At 46.2% G+C, this 15,684-nt stretch overlaps 2 protein-coding genes across 2 annotated transcripts in view; both read right to left on the bottom strand.

The window, feature by feature from the left end:
• The window catches only part of LOC308631406 (E3 ubiquitin-protein ligase RNF213-like), a gene marked incomplete at both ends in the record, with an annotated part of 277,493 nt that overhangs the window by 210,416 nt on the left and 51,393 nt on the right, over nucleotides 1-15,684 (bottom strand). The window contains 3 exon segments of the mRNA XM_081262610.1: nucleotides 13,860-14,064; nucleotides 14,068-14,081; nucleotides 14,977-15,142. Of these exon segments, the coding sequence (XP_081118736.1) occupies nucleotides 13,860-14,064; nucleotides 14,068-14,081; nucleotides 14,977-15,142 (385 nt within the window).
• Nucleotides 4,885-13,786, bottom strand: LOC308632034 (E3 ubiquitin-protein ligase RNF213-like; the record flags this gene model as incomplete). Its single annotated transcript, XM_081263690.1, is given in 6 exon segments — nucleotides 4,885-5,041; nucleotides 6,689-6,767; nucleotides 6,770-6,824; nucleotides 8,949-11,179; nucleotides 11,182-12,556; nucleotides 13,781-13,786. Coding segments are annotated over 6 exon segments (3,903 nt in total).

Raw genomic sequence — 15,684 nt, 5'->3', positions numbered from 1 at the left:
TTCCAGTAGTTGTTTTTAACTTCTACATGAATTGTAGGTTCCAGGAAAACAGAACTTAATTTCACTTCAGGAAATTGCAACTTAGCAGAACTTTAAAAACTTCACAGAACTTAAAACAAATCTTAATTTTATCCTTCACATTTTAACTCGGGCTTTGCAGCTTAGAAAATTTACCCTTTCAGTTTGGAGTGAGCTGTTTCTAGTAAGTCATTTGACAAGGCAAGTTTTTCTAAGTCAGTGTATCCCACTGTATCAGTGGTTGTAGATATTAGAAAAGAGAATGCATGAATTGATGTGTCCTGTCTAGTAGAAAGCTTCCCAGCATTCATCCTGCCTTATCGATGGGCAACACCTGCTATCTTCCTAAGTTCCTGTATTCTTCCTGAATTCTGGCAACTCTCCAGAATAGGCTCATGGTTTTGTGTCCAAGATATGTACCACCTCCCAGCTCTGTGACATGGCCATGTACTGGATAGCTGAAGGGAATGGCCAGCATCTCAGAAAACTCAGATATCAGTGGGACCAGTAAAATCTCAGTGGAGAAACTCTGCTTTGGGCCTTTTGCTTACCTATTGTTCTGTTGCCCTGAATGTCAGAAAGGTCTTTGCCTCAGGCCACCCCTTTGTGAAGCCTGAAGAAAACAGTTTACAAAGGGAAATGAATGGGCATCACCTATGGCTTTTTGCTTAATTGCTTTGGAAAGGGATGTGCCTGAATCAGCCTCTTGGCCCTGTGTGAAGCTGTGGCTTAGATTCTCAGCACCTGATGGATCTAAATAAAGATCCCATGTGTGCATCCAAAACCAAATGGCCAAAAAGGCAGTCATTGTGGATGAAGTCTCTCGCCTTCCTTTGTAAGGTTCCTGACCTCCATCAAGTGAGTATAGGGATCCTTTAGGTCAAATGAGTTCTTCAAAGCCCTGCAGAGGCTAGCCCATAGGTGCTTGGGTTTTCTCATGACTCCATTCACATAAAGAATCTAATCCACACAGTCAGTAGGCCTCAAATTGGAGAAGCGGAGCAGTATTAATGTCAGGCCTATTTTTAGTCAACACTGGTACATTACTATTTCTTCAGTTTATGCACATCCTAGGATATATATTTCATCCACAAGTTAACAAATGTATAGGCATTTTTTTACTTTCAATCACTTCCTGCTTCAGAACACATGTATTCCTCCATGTTTCTTGACTGGTATTTTCATGAGACTTTTTTGCAAACACATTATTTTCAATTTCCATAATCACTTTTGATCAAAACTCACACACCCTTCATGATAAACCATAACCCTAATATTACCATTAGATGTATACCTGGTTGGAATGAATTATTGTATATCAATATAAGATTTCTTATATATTTTCAGATATCAATTCAATCCATTATTTAAAGTGGAACCAGTTATATTATTTATTCACAGTATGGTCTATTCATGCATTATCTCTATATTCATAGACACAGGGTGCAGCTCTTTGACCCCCAATACTAATTTATGCATCTTCAAAATATTGCTCCCAGAAATGGTGGAAGAAATACTCATGTCACCTGATCTACATATACATTTTATTACAGTAATATTCTGGACACACAATGCAAAGTTCATACGTATGATTGTACCAAAGTATAAATGGAAAGTGAACATGGATTGCTGAAAACATCCATGTCCAGGTTCCCTAATGCTCTCAAATGTCAATCCTATTGGGGACTACATATTTGTTTCTTCCTAACATTATATATTCAAAATCAACCCTGTTGAAATGTCTAATCCTATCACTCAATTTATACTTTGTCTGATTTCCTAATGTCTCTATTGATATCTGCTTTCCTACTGCTCCGCTTCTGCAATTTGAGGCCTACTGACTGTGGGGTTTAGATTCTTTATGTGAATTGGAGTCATGAGAAAACCAAAGCACCTATGTGCGAGCCTCTGCAGGGCTTTGAAGAACTCATTTTGAAAGGATAAAAGAAACTGAAGTTAAAGACCAGGCATTGTAAAGTTTCTAAGCTGCAAAGCCTGAGTTAAAATGTAAAAGACCAGGTATTGTTAAGCTCCTATGCTACACTCAAAACCTGAAATTCCTGTAGCTGTTAGGACAATTCACAGGACTGCCCAGTAGATATCCCCCCTGACCATTTAGTTGTTAAATAACCTGGGCCCTGTGCACTCAGGGCATTCAGGGCCCAAACCCATCAGTTTGAATGTACCCCCCCCCTTCTTAGGACTGACCTATCACCCCCGCCCGACCTGTTCCCGCCAATGAATGTACTAATCATGTTGGAGAGTTGTTGTTCGATTTTCCCGCACCTCATGATGATTTGCTCTGGTGTATACAAAGCCCCCGCCCTCCCCAAAAAGTGTACTTAAGCACTGCTTAACCCCTGTTTGGGTCTCTGGGCTGCTCTCCCTCCTTGAGTGAGCACAGAGTCCCAGCATGCTGGATCTTCAATAAACCCCCTTTTGCTGTTGCATGAGTCGGTCTCTTGGTGGTCTCTTCCTCTGTCGTTCACCGGTCCCTTACGTTTGGTGCGTTGCCTGGGAATTGCGCAGTGACAGACAAGGAGACCCCAACGGACTCCTCTAGGGGTAAGTAAGGCACCTTTCCCCTTTTTCTTGCGATCGCTCAGGTCAGGTTCAGTTTAAGGGTTGGCAGAGTGGCTGCCGGTGGAGAGCGTGAGCTCCACCCGGCGGTGTTGGACAGACATGTCCTGAAGCCACAGGCCACGTCCCCAAGGGACGCCTTGGAGGACTTGGGAAACTGGGGGATGGAAGCGCCCTCAACTCAGCTGTATTCAGTGACTCTGCTGCCAACCCATCAGGTTCTGCAGGCTACTTAGTTTTGGAATGTTTTCAAACTAACAAGCTTCTTCTCAGCAAAAGAAACCAACAGTGAGGTGCATAAAGAACCTACATCTTGGGAGCAACTTTTTACTCCTCACACATCAGGTAGAGCACTAATCTCTAGGGTATATAAAGAACTCAAAAAGCTAAACACCAAAAAAACAAATAACTCAATCAACAAATGGGCCAAGGACCTGAACAGACACTTCTCAGAAGAGGATATACAATCAATCAACAAATATATGAAAAAAATGTTAATCATCTCTAGCAATTATAGAAATGCAAATCAAACTACTCTAAGATATCATCTCACTTCAGTCAGAATGGCAGCTATTTAGAAGACATATAACAATAAGTGTTGGCGAGGATGTGGGGAAAAGGTACACTCATACATTGCTGGTGGGACTGCAAATTGGTGCAGCCAATATAGAAAGCAGCCAATATGGAGATTCCTTGGAAAACTGGGTACGGAACCATCATTTGACCCAGCTATTCCTCTCCTCGGACTATACCTAATGGATTTAAAAGCAGCATACTACAGGGACACAGCCACATCAATGTTTATAGCAGCACAATTCACAATAGCTAAACTGTGGGGCCAACCTAGGTGCCCTTCAGTAGATGAATGGATAAAAAAATGTGGCATATATACACAATGGAATGTTACTCAGAAATAAAAGAGAATAAAATTATGGCATTTGCAGATAAATGGATGGCGTTGGAGAAGATAATACTAAGTGAAGTTAGCCAATCCCCAAAAAAACAAATGGAGAATGTTTTCTCTGATATAAGGTGACTGACTCATAGTGGGGTAGGAAGGGGGAGCATAGGAGGAATAGATACTCTAGATAGGGCAGAGGGGTAGGAGGGGAAGGGAGCAGGCGGGGGTCAGCAAGGATGGTGGAATGTGATGGACAGCATTATCTAAGGTACATGTATGAAGACATGAATTGATTTGAACATACTTTATATACAACCAGAGATATGAAAAATTGTGCTCTATATGTGTAACAAGAATTGTAATGCATTCTACTATCATTTATTTAAAAGAAAAATCAATAAAAAATTTAAAATAAATTTTAAAAAAAGAGAAGGTGTTACTAATTCGGTTCCATGGAAACAGCTGAGGGTGGTGTGTGGGGGCTCTCCCTTTCTCCAGTGCTGATTCTTGTAAAAAGTGTCTTGAGGGGTTGATTGGCCCAGAACAGTGAAAGAAAACCTTGTTGTCATGGGAACTTCTGTAGACTGTGAACCTCTGAGTCCCTCCCCCTATACATTGTATATAAAGTTCTAAAACTGCCTGAACTAGGGGTTCAGGGGGATTGATTGATTACAGCAAAAGCTTTTCCCTGTGAAGCTAGTTGCTTCCTGTTTTCCTTTTCTGTGATTTCACTTTTCTGTCCTTCTTAGCAGCCCCATGTTTGGAGGGTGGGGCTTGCTGGCCTTCCCATTTCAAGAGATTGTAGTGTAGTATGGTGTCCCTTGCACACCAGAGGCTGAAGACCACCTCCCCATAGGATATGGCTGGGTCTTAACTTATCCTAGGCACCCAGTGTTTTAAAGGAGCAGATGTCACTCTTAATTACATGAGTTAACAGAACATAGCTAATTCTAAAATTTTCAGATTTATGGACACCACAAAAATGTTCAATAAATATTAATTTATTTATATAGTCTTACTTCCCTTAAACTTATGATAAGCTCTTTTCTTTCTTTTAATGCAGTGCTGGGGATCAAACCTAGGGCCTCAGACATGCTAGGAAAGTGCTGTACCACCAAGCTACATCCCAGACTGAACTTTAATTTTAATTATGTGATTCAAAATCAAAATGATCAAAAATGACTGCAAATGACTGCAAACACAGCTTTAACACATCCTCCTAAACACTACAAAAATTCCATTATTGATGCATCTTGCATTCCACAATTTCTGTGCCATTACTGGCCTTTTCCTTCATCCTTTCCTCTCTAGCTTCTCTAGCCCATGTCAGGAGCTGGGAGGGAGAGTCATTCTTATTTTCATACTGTTTTCATGGAAAAAATTCTTCAGGAGGTCCGGGTAGATTTTGACTTCCTATGTTTTCTGAGAAAACTACTAAGAACATACTTAGCTGATGCAATGAGCTGAGCACTGTGAGAGCCATCATCAAAATCCATCTGGACAATGAGGATTTTACATCTGGCTGTCTTCATTAAGCTGCTTCTGAAAGAAAAAGTAACAATAAGTGCTGGCGAGGATGTGGGGAAAAAGGTACACTTGTACATTGCTGGTGGGACTGCAAATTGGTGCAGCCAATATGGAAAGCAGTATGGAGATTCCTAGGAAAGCTGGAATGGAACCACCATTTGACCCAGCTATCGCCCTTCTCGGTCTATTCCCTGAGGACCTTAAAAGAGCATACTATAGGGATACTGCCACATCAATTATCATAGCAACACAATTCACAATAGCTAGACTTTGGAATCAACCTAGATGCCCTTCAATAGATGAATGGATTAAAAAACTGTGGCATTTATACACAATGGAGTATTATGCAGCACTAAAAAATGACAAAATCATGGATTTTGCAGGGAAATGGATGGCATTAGAGCAGATAATGCTAAGTGAAGCTAGCCAATCCTTAAAAAACAAATGCCAAATGTCTTCTTTGATATAAAGAGAGCAACTAAGATCAGAACATGGAAGAAGAGCACGAGGAAAAGACTAACATTAAACAGAGACGAGTGGGGTGGGAGAAAGGGAGACAGAATGGAAACTGTATGGAAATGGAAGGAGACCCTCATTGTTACACAAAATTACATATAAGAGTTTGTGAGGGGAAAGGGAAAAAAAACAAGGGAGAGAATTAAACAACAGCAGATGGGGTAGAGAGGGAAAATGAGAGGGAAGGGGAGGGAGGATAGTAGGGGATAGGAAAGGTAGCAAAATACAACAGTCATTAATGTGGTATTATGTAAAAATGTGGATGTGTAACCGATGTGATTCTGCAACTTGTATTTTGGGTAAAAAAGGGGAGTTCATAACCCACTTGAATCAAATGTATGGAAGATGATATGTCATGAGCTTTGAAATGTTTTGAACAACCAATAAAAAAATTCTCTCTCGAAATGAATTACAGTAGATGGGGTACGGAGAGAAGATGGGGGGGGGAGGGGAGGGGGGATAGTAGAGGATAGGAAAGGTAGCAGAATACAACAGTTACTATTATTGCATTATGTAAAAATGTGGATGTGTAACCGATGTGATTCTGCAATCTTTGTAATGTTTTGAATAACCAATTAAAAAAAATTCTCTCTCTCTGTCTTAAAAAAAAAGAAAAAAAAAGAAAAAGGGAATCTCCCAAGTGAGTGCTCTGTCCTAAAACAATGGCAGCCACAGCTCAGGAAGCTAAGGTAGGAGGATCACAAATTCCAGGCCAGCCTCAGCAACTCACAGAAACCTTATCTCAAAATTAATAATAATAATTATTAAGGGCTGGGGCTGGGGATGTAGCTCAGTAGTAGAGCAGTCCTGGGTTCAATCCCCAGCACAAGCAAAACAAAACAAAAACATGGATCACAACACTCCACAAAGTTAAGTGAAACAGGCCATTCAGAACCCAGCATCTGGTGGAGGTCTCCCTCCACAAGGTGAAGATGCAATCCACTGGAGAAGGAAAAGGCTACATAATGCTCAGGAGACAGACGGACACGGCTGTCTTACAACTGGGGCCAGAGGGGCATACGAGGAGGCTGAGCAATGAGCCTCCATAGTACTCAGAGTTCCTTACAAGTGGTTACCACACCCTGGCATGCGATACCACGTTCCCAGGGCAGGGGCCAAGGGTGATGGGCAGGCAGGGCGCCTCACCGGACTTCCTTGAGGAATGAGTACTCAGTGTCAAACTGCTGCAGTGACAGGATCACAGGCTTAGGGGCCAAGCCTTCACCTCTTCCCCTAGGGCTTCACAGTCACAGTTCGTCAGCAGTCTGGAGAAGGTGGTGATCTACAACATGGATGTACAAGCCATCAGCCAGATTCAAGCAAGGGCACAGAGAAGTGGTCAGAACCCAGGGCTAGTGGGTACTCAGACAGAAAGAAGCCCAACTCAGAGCAGCTTTTACATACAAAGAGTGGCTGAGGCAAGCAGAACCTCCAGAGTCAACAGATGGCAGAGAGAAGACTTGCTCTGACCCAAAGCTGCCTTGGTCTCCTTTTAACATGCCAATGTCTCTCTTCCTGCTTTTTTCCTACTTGAGAGCCTCCTGATCCTTTAGGGCTCAGCACAATGACATTTCTTCTTGTAATCTGGCTTCCTGCTATCAGATGTAGTTAGCCACTGGCAACTCTCCCTCCCCTCGGTAGTTCTCAATTCTCTGTTATGGACCATATCCCACAGTGCAAACCCAGATGTTCCAGGCACATAGGACCTCAGCTCTTCAGAACAATTCTTTTTTTTTTGTCCCAGGGATTGAATGCAGGGGTGTTTAATCACTGAGTGACATCCCCAGTCCTTTTAACTTTTTATTTTGAGACAGGGCCTTGCCGAGGCTGGCTTTGAACTTGAGATCCTCCTGCCTCAGCCTCCCAAGCCACTGGGATCATAGGGATGTATTATTGTACCTGGCTCCAGACCCCTTCTCTGTGCCTGTCCTTACTGACAAGCTTCCGATTCCCACATCCAACCACATGGCAAAAAAAAAAAAAAAATCCTAAACAGATGTCACCACTGGCTCCCAAACCCATTGCTGCTCCCTGGATTCTCATGGTGACTGCCCAAAGCTTTAGCGAGTTCAGGAAGGCTGTCCTCTGCCTCTGCCACCCTTCCATGGAGTCAGTGATTAGCCCAGCCATGCTGCCTGCTAACCATTTGCAGTTTGCAACATGATAGCAGCCTCCTGACTGGTGTATCCTCTCAATGTGATTCTCTTGCTCCACTGTCTTCCCATCACCTGGATGGTACATCCAGGTACACTTTCCTCCATAGCTCCTCTCTGCACAGGCAAGACCAAGCTCAAGGCTGCTGACAAGGCCCTCCCCATGTCTCTCCACCTATCCCATCCCCATGACCCAGCACTCATGAAGCCTGAACTTCATGCTCTGTCAGTAGTCCCTTCCTGGTATTCTGCACAGATGCAGATTCAGACTCAATATCTGTGCCCCATGGAGCCCTCTGCTCTGATGCCTACCCAGCCAGCCCACACGGCCAGCCCAAGGGGCCTCTCTTAAGGAGAACTGGCTGTTGGATTTTGGAAAATGAAAAACACCAAAATAGTGAAGCCTGGGAAAAGGGAGTTAAAAAGAAAGCCATACATTGATAGCAATGATACTTCCCCTGGAAGAATCTTTGCCGGTGAAAAGACCAGCCCTGGGGAGGAAATACCCATTCAAGCCTAGACTGGCAGTCTCTGGGAAGAAGCCAAAGCATTAAGCCTTCCCCAAATAAGTCCTTTCTCAGTGATAGTACAATGAGACCATGGAGGGATAGAGATGAATACTGACCACGACACTAGACCCTTCATCTGATCCACTGACTGCTGATCCCAGACCCTCCATTAGACACACTCTACAATAATTAGGTTACCTCTCAGTATAACCTATATAAGCACAAACTTCCCCTTTGACTGGTGGCTTATTTTCCTCCAGGAGAGTGGATCCATCAGAGGCATCACCCCATTCCTGCATGAAACTTCATTCCTGAATAAAGAGCTGAGCTGATGTGTGAAGTTTGCAACCAGCCAGGTTCTTTTGTACTAATACCACCTATGATCCATGCCCCTACCTGGCTGCACAGATTTCACTTATGACATTAAGGGCATCTGTTGGGAGGCATCCTCGTCCATTACTCTTACACTGTCCAAGGATAAGAAGCAGGGCAATTTACTTACACCTGGGGCCTGCCGGCACTCTGGGGAAGTGAATGTTGTGCCCAGTGCTGCTCTCAGAACAGAGCTCTGCTCACAAACAGGCAAGAGAAGCCTAACTGAACTTATCCTCCTTGAGCCTAAGATGGAAGGGACACACCCATTTCCCAGACTGAATGGTACCGTAAATGGAGTGGAGATTTCCTGGCCCCAGGATCATGGCTCCTGGGTAAAAGAGGAAAAGGAAAGGCTGTGGGGGCAATCACCTTTGTGAAGATGGCATGGTGCTCTGAGTCTGCATTGCGAAGTTGGACCTGGAGGAAATCTGCAAAGGAGTGGTGCTGCTGCTTGTTCCAGTATTCCTGGGACAGGGTCTGTGCAGCAAATGAACCTAGTGTGGAGGTTCTCAGCTGCACCACAGCATCTGGTGTGGCACAGTCCAGCAGGATCAGCTTGGCTTCCTCAGACACCCTGTGATACAGCTCCTGTGTCAGGTCCCCGGGGCCTTGCCTCTCCACAGCCTGCAGCACCACAGAGGCACAGGCGTCAGAGTAGTACCTGATGAAGACGTCAGCAGGGCTGTACTTGTGCCCAGCCAGGAACTGATGGGCCTTCACGTCAGCAAACTGCTCTGCCCACTGCATGAGCTTCTGCACAATGCTCTTCTGCCACCCCTGCAGCACCAAGCTGAGGTCCAGGTAGTGCTTCTCCAGCCGGTTAATGAGGGGCACAAGGAACTGCTCATACACCACATTTTTCTCCTCAATGACAATCAGACGGAAGTCAGGGTGGACCCGACACTTGATGCGATGGGTGCCGAGCCCGAGGTCCACGTACTTCTGGCCCCCGAGGTAGACGTAGTACTGGTTGAGCGCATCGTACAGGGTCTCATAGAGGTGCTGCAGGTTCAGCAGCACCACCATCTTGCCAGTCTCCATGCAGATCTTCACCCGGTTGATGTTTCTGCAGATCTGGGTATACTCCTTGTCCCGGGGAAAACTGGAACCAAAGATGATCTCGGGCTGCTGGTCCTCACTGAAGAATAACCGCTGCAGGATCTGCAGGGCCACGTAGTTTTTGGTCAGCACAAGCAAGTAGCGAGATTCGGTTTCTTCCAGCTCCCCGACTGCCACACTCTGCCTACCCCCACAAATTTCCCGCTCGATGAGCTCCAGAGTGCTGATCTCTCCCATGCACCTGACCACAGGTAAACTGGCCATGAATATGTCCAAAGCGGGGATGTCATCTTTGCCACTGAAGTTCCGAAGGACTGCCTGTACAATATCCTGTGGAGAAGGCTTCTTGTTAGATGCTCTGGCGGTGGCGAAGACCATCTTGATGAGGCTATAGTAGTCGCGAAGCTCAAAGAATTCCTTGTTCTGCCTGCTGCACACTGTTCCATAGGCCTTGGCAAAAGGAGCAAAGTACCCTCGGACCCTGTCCTGCACCAGGCTGTCTGAAGAACAGATCCCTCTGGCACTCTCTATGAGCTCCTTCTCACTGGGGCTGCCGCGGGACACAAAGATGCCCCGGTTCATCTTGGCAGGGTCGAGGGCCCAGTTGGAAATACCTATGAAGCCGACCTTTTGGTGGGGGGAAAGATCACCTTCAATGCACCCATCTTCCAGCAGTGGGTGCAAAGTCTTCAGGGGCATTTTGGGGGAATCTTCTGCCAAGCCGACCTCATCCAACACCACCACAGACACGTACTGCTGCAGGTCCTTCCCCTGCTGGAAGCGAGCACACTGCTTGAAGGTGTTTATGATGCCCTGTGGGGTACAGGGGGGGCTACACTGGAATGACACCAGGTGGACTTGCTTCAGGCTACGGAAGAGAGCGGAGTGTGCAGCCTGGCCCTGCATGGCATCTGCCACAATAGTCTTGGCAAGAGATTTGGAGCTGCCAGGTTTTCCCACCAGGAAGAGGGGTATCTTCAGCTCAATGCAGATGATCATCATGAAGACATTCTCCTTCAGAGCCAAGTTCCTGGCTATGGTTTTCATCAGAGGCACCCCACTCAGGAAAAGATCCTGTGCATGTGTGATCTCGTCCAGGATGACTCTGCTGTCATCATATGGTTCTGGAAAATACCTGCAAATGGCTCTGTGGTAGGAGTCCTTCTTCTTTAGGGAGGCATGGTAACAGACCCCCACAGCTAGTACCAGGGACCAGAGGACGGGGTCTCTCCTGAAGTTATTTTTGCTGACACGGGTCTCGCAGAGAAAGGTGTTCAGCTTCACCAAGAGCATCTCGCTGTGGCCATGAAACCATGTGAACACCTTCACACAGCGCTCCACATCCCGGAGGCTGACGAAACTGCACTCACTTTCAGTGTTCCTCATGAACCTCTGAGAGGCAGAGAGCACTTCCGTGATTACATGAGTCTCGTCCTCGCTGATCCTGACATGGTCCACCAGTCTCTGCACAATCTGCTGGATGTAGAGCTTTTCAGCAGTGTCATTCAGTTGCCCAAAGTCCCACACCAGAGGAATCAGGCTGGGGGCAGGGCGTGGACATGGTACACCAGCTGCCTGAGGGGAATGGAGCCCCGCCTGTCTGCTGTCTCCTCTGCACTGACCCTGTACCCCAAACCAGCTGACTCCAAACGGCAGATGGTCTCCTGGGAGTGCTTCCTGTAAGGGTTGCAGGCAGCTATGATGTGCAAGCCTGAGCCCTCCTCCAGGGGCTGGCCATCCACGGTCTGGTCACACAAGACTTCCTTAATACAGCTTATGGCTTCTGTTGTATTGGCTTCATCAAAGAACAAGATGGTGTCCAACTGGTGTTGGTCCTTATTGGATAAGGCAGTTTTCTCAGCCTCTAAGACTTTGGAGTGGATCATGGCTGCAGTTGTTCCTCCATGAACCTTGACCAACTTCATGGTCTCAGCCTGGGCACCACGACACCGCAGATCACTAAGGAATTTAATAAGCCTGGTTTTCCCACAGCCAGTTTCTCCTATGATGATAACTGGGATCCCACACAGGAACCGCATCTCAATGGCCAGAATCTTGAGCATGTTGTCCGTTGTAAGCTCATATGTTTCATCAGGGTCCAAGGCCCAAGAAATCCCTAGTAGCTGGCAGAGTCTCAAGATTTTCTCATGTCCGGGCAGGTTATCAAAGTCAACATTAAAGGACACTCCCTGAAGCAACAGATCCCTGTACAATTCTTTTGTCATGACATCTTTCTTGATTATCTTCCCATTGAGATGGTTGATGGCATCAACGCTGCCATTCTCATTGGGTTGGAGATGGAAGCCTATGAATGTCATGGTCTCGTGGTCGCCATTAAAGAACACATAAGGGTGAGGCTCTGACTCCCACCTCCTCCGGAGAGTGAAGGGGGTGAGCTCTTCTTCACTGACACCATCCATGGTGACCGTGTGCTTCCCTGGGCTCTGATCAGAGGTATGAAGTGTTGGTGTGGCAAAGTCTCTTGCCATGAAGATCATAAAGGTGACCACAAAGTACTTGAATCCCTGTAGTGTGTCTTCAATACATCCTGGATTGCAGAATGGAGAGGCCTCACAGTCCTTGAGCTGACAGTTGAGGAACTGAGCAAAATTCCAGAGTTCTGACCAGGAAGGGTTGATGACCCCACAGTATATGAGTAGGTGCTGGATGCACTCCTCTGGGGTACCTTCAACAGAACCTTCTTGATAGTGAAATGTGTCTAGGTTTTGTTTTTGATGGAATCGTTTTAAATATTGGAAAGGTCTTTGGAAAGTGGCACTTTGGAACTCTATCTCGTCCATTCCAGGCTCTATGATGCTCCTTTCAGGGCTCAGCTCCATGGTTATCACTTCTTTGGGAGGTCTGCAGGTGACTTTGGGGAAGATATCAAGAAAACTGAACTGGGGGACATGTGGATTCTGCAAAGGAGAGACATAAGTAGAAGTTAGAACTTGATTTCCTGGAAGACACCTTCCATGCATCTACCTTGGATGGGCCTTTATGAAAAAAAAAATCTCTTGAATGAATGTGGCTTTCTGCAGTCTATTGTTCACAGAGGCTGGCATCTGCATCTTAGAGTACTAAAAAAACTCAACCAAGACAGCTGTATTATGAACCAGGAAGCCATTTCCAATCCTGTGGCTCCATCTCTCCACTAAGAACAAACGGTGTGTGACAATAGAACTCCCACCAGCTAATGGGTTTCTATGTGCAAAGTGTCCCTGCCATGTTCACTGGCAGTGAACATAGGAGACAGTATCTGTCAACAGAGGAATCTCCCACACTAAGCATGAATGGGACTCAACCCAGACACACAGCACCAATCTGACAGATGCAGAAAAATCCAAGATGCTGCCAATCAACACAAGAGCATTCTCATTCCAGACCTCATTGAGATCTAAGTCCAAGCATGCATTTCCCCTGACACTGTACATGCTGCTCCTCTAAGGCCTGCCTGGTCCCCCAGGAACCTGGCCACTCGTGTGACAGTGCTGGTGCTCATTCTTAGCTGACACTTGGAGTACATGTGACCATCACTTATGGATGATTAGGTGGATTGCCAGGGGCCACCCTCCTAAGTGGAATGCCACCATCCTCTTAGATTACCAGAACAAAGGTCCTCTGAGGAGAGATGCTTAACTGAATAGGAGTCCTAAGTTCTTAGTGTCCTGCAATGGTCTCTGAGCATGACCAGAAGAACTTAGGAAAAATTGCAAAAGAACGTAAGCTTCTAGCAGGAAAACTGCAAACTGCTCTCTATGTCCATCTCCCCACCCTCCAACCACATGAGACTATCCCAAGGCTGGTGCAAGCTTCTAGACATCTCTTCTTGTTGGGCAAATTATGAGTGTAAGTTTACTCAGATGCTGGTACAGGCAGTTTACTTAAGTGTTTTTTTTTCTGATAAAAAAATCAATCAATATCAATTGTGAAAAAAAACTCAAAAGTAACCAAATAAAAGGACAATTACTACCATTCAGAGAAAATCACTGCACACCCTTTTGCACACTTCCTACCATGCTCTTTCCACACTTGTCCTATAGGGTGGAGACTGCTCTTGACATGCAGTTCTGTAGCTCCCTTCCAACCCAAGACAAAGAAAAGCTGGTTTTAAACATCAGTTTAAATGGCTGCCTCCATGCCTCCATGCCCGCATGCCCTCAAAGCACAGCTGCTCCCCAGGGCTGCAAGACCTCCATGCCTTGGAACCAGGCACAAGACTCACCAATTTACGGGGCAGATGGGGGTCATTTTGCAGAGCCTTCCAGAGTTCCCTCAACTGTTCCATGAACTCGCTGAAGCCTGCCTTCTTATCCAGCTGATACAGCAGGGACACGTAGCCCTGCACAGCATCGTGGAAGCAGGCCATCCGGTCCACGTCAATGTCGCTCTCTCCAGCTGAGATGGAGGCCAGGTCCACAAATACCTAGAGCTCGGTGATGCCTGGGGCAGAGAGGGGGTCAGCACAGGACCACTCCAAGATGCTGCACAACTCTTACCTGGGCACAATCCTTCGTGAGGCCATCAATAGACACTAAGTAAACACCTAGGGTGTGTGGCACTTCCTGCCTTCAGTTGGGACACCAGGACACTTTTTCTTTTGCAGCATATGATGACACCACTGACCAACATCTAACCTTTACCAAACAATGTCTCAGGCACTGTTCTAGGCTTGTGTATACCCTATTTCCTTTAATCCACAAACATTATCACTTAAACAATTCAGGTTCAGTTGGTTAATATTATGTGGACAATTACTTATTTAAAAAACTGAGATAATTCCCCCAGGGTTAATTACTAATCAAAGATTATACGTCAAAGTAGACTCAGGAGTACAAGGTGGAAGCAGCACAGCTCTGAATGAGAGCTGGAGCCAGCACAGCCTTAGTGGCAGTAGGAGGTGGTCTTCTAGGCCTCTCTGGTGTATGAGTGCTGCCCCTGCTCCACCTCCTTGGTCTTTCTTTCTTACCTCTCCTCCCCTGCCTCTATCTAATCCACACAACCACGCAAGCTGCTCAGCACTAGGCTGGCAGACAGATGTACATTTTCCACAAGCTTACAGCAGCAAAGCCGCACTGCTGCCAAGAGCTTTCCTAGGCCTCTGGCAGAATGAGTTAGAAGGAGCAAAGGAAATCTGGACGCTTATGAACATAGATGGAGAGAGCAGCAAAGCAAGAGTTTTAACCAGAACCCTGAAAAGCTGTCCTGATGCAGACTCCACTGTGGGCCTGGAAGCAGACACTGCCCCCCACTTAAAGCACACACAGGATTGAGGCAAAATTTCCTCAAGCTCAAGAACCCCACTTGGCAAACAACTGAAGTCAAGTCACGCCTATACCTCCCAGAGCCTCCTGCAGCCAGCTGACCAGCTCCTTCTGCAGGGCCAGCTCCTCCAGACACTTGCAGCAGGGCTCACTGATATCCTGCAGCAGTTTCTTGGCCTGGATGAGCTGGGGGCTGATCTGGTCCAGTCTCTCATGGTGGGTAGCCTCGAAGTCATCAATCTGCAAGATGAAGCTCTGCTGTGGGCTGCACCAGAAACCACCTATGCCTGCCCTCCCACCAGCAGCTGGTACGGCAACAACATGACACACTTTTGCACTAAAGATAGCATGACCTCCTTGCTGGGAAGCAGTAGCTACTGTCACCGGTACCCAAGGTCCTATGGGGAAGCTTACTTGGACTTTGAAACCTGCTCCTCACAGTAGTCCTGACAGGTCCATGTCGTTGGCTTCTCTGTTTTCGGGAGTTACTCACAGATATACCAAAGGGCTCAAGTTTAGGTATGGACAATTCCATACTCTGCTAAATCCTAAGCATTATCACATCTGTCTCTACTGAAACATGGGCTACACACGCTTAGAAACCTGAGGCTAAGAAACAGGAAGAGACTCAGGCCTGAGTTACAACAGGAACAGGGTACCATTTGGCATTTCCACCGGAACTATGGAGAGGTACCTAGACAAGCTAACAAAATATTTCCTTTTGTCCTTCTATAACCTAAAGAGATGAGATTACTCTAGAAAAGGGATGGTTTCTCTATCCC

This window comes from Spermophilus citellus (genome assembly GCF_964194105.1).
Source record: "Spermophilus citellus genome assembly, chromosome: 12".
Taxonomy (NCBI): Eukaryota; Metazoa; Chordata; class Mammalia; order Rodentia; family Sciuridae; genus Spermophilus; species Spermophilus citellus.
This window is presented reverse-complemented; position numbering and strand designations above follow the sequence as displayed.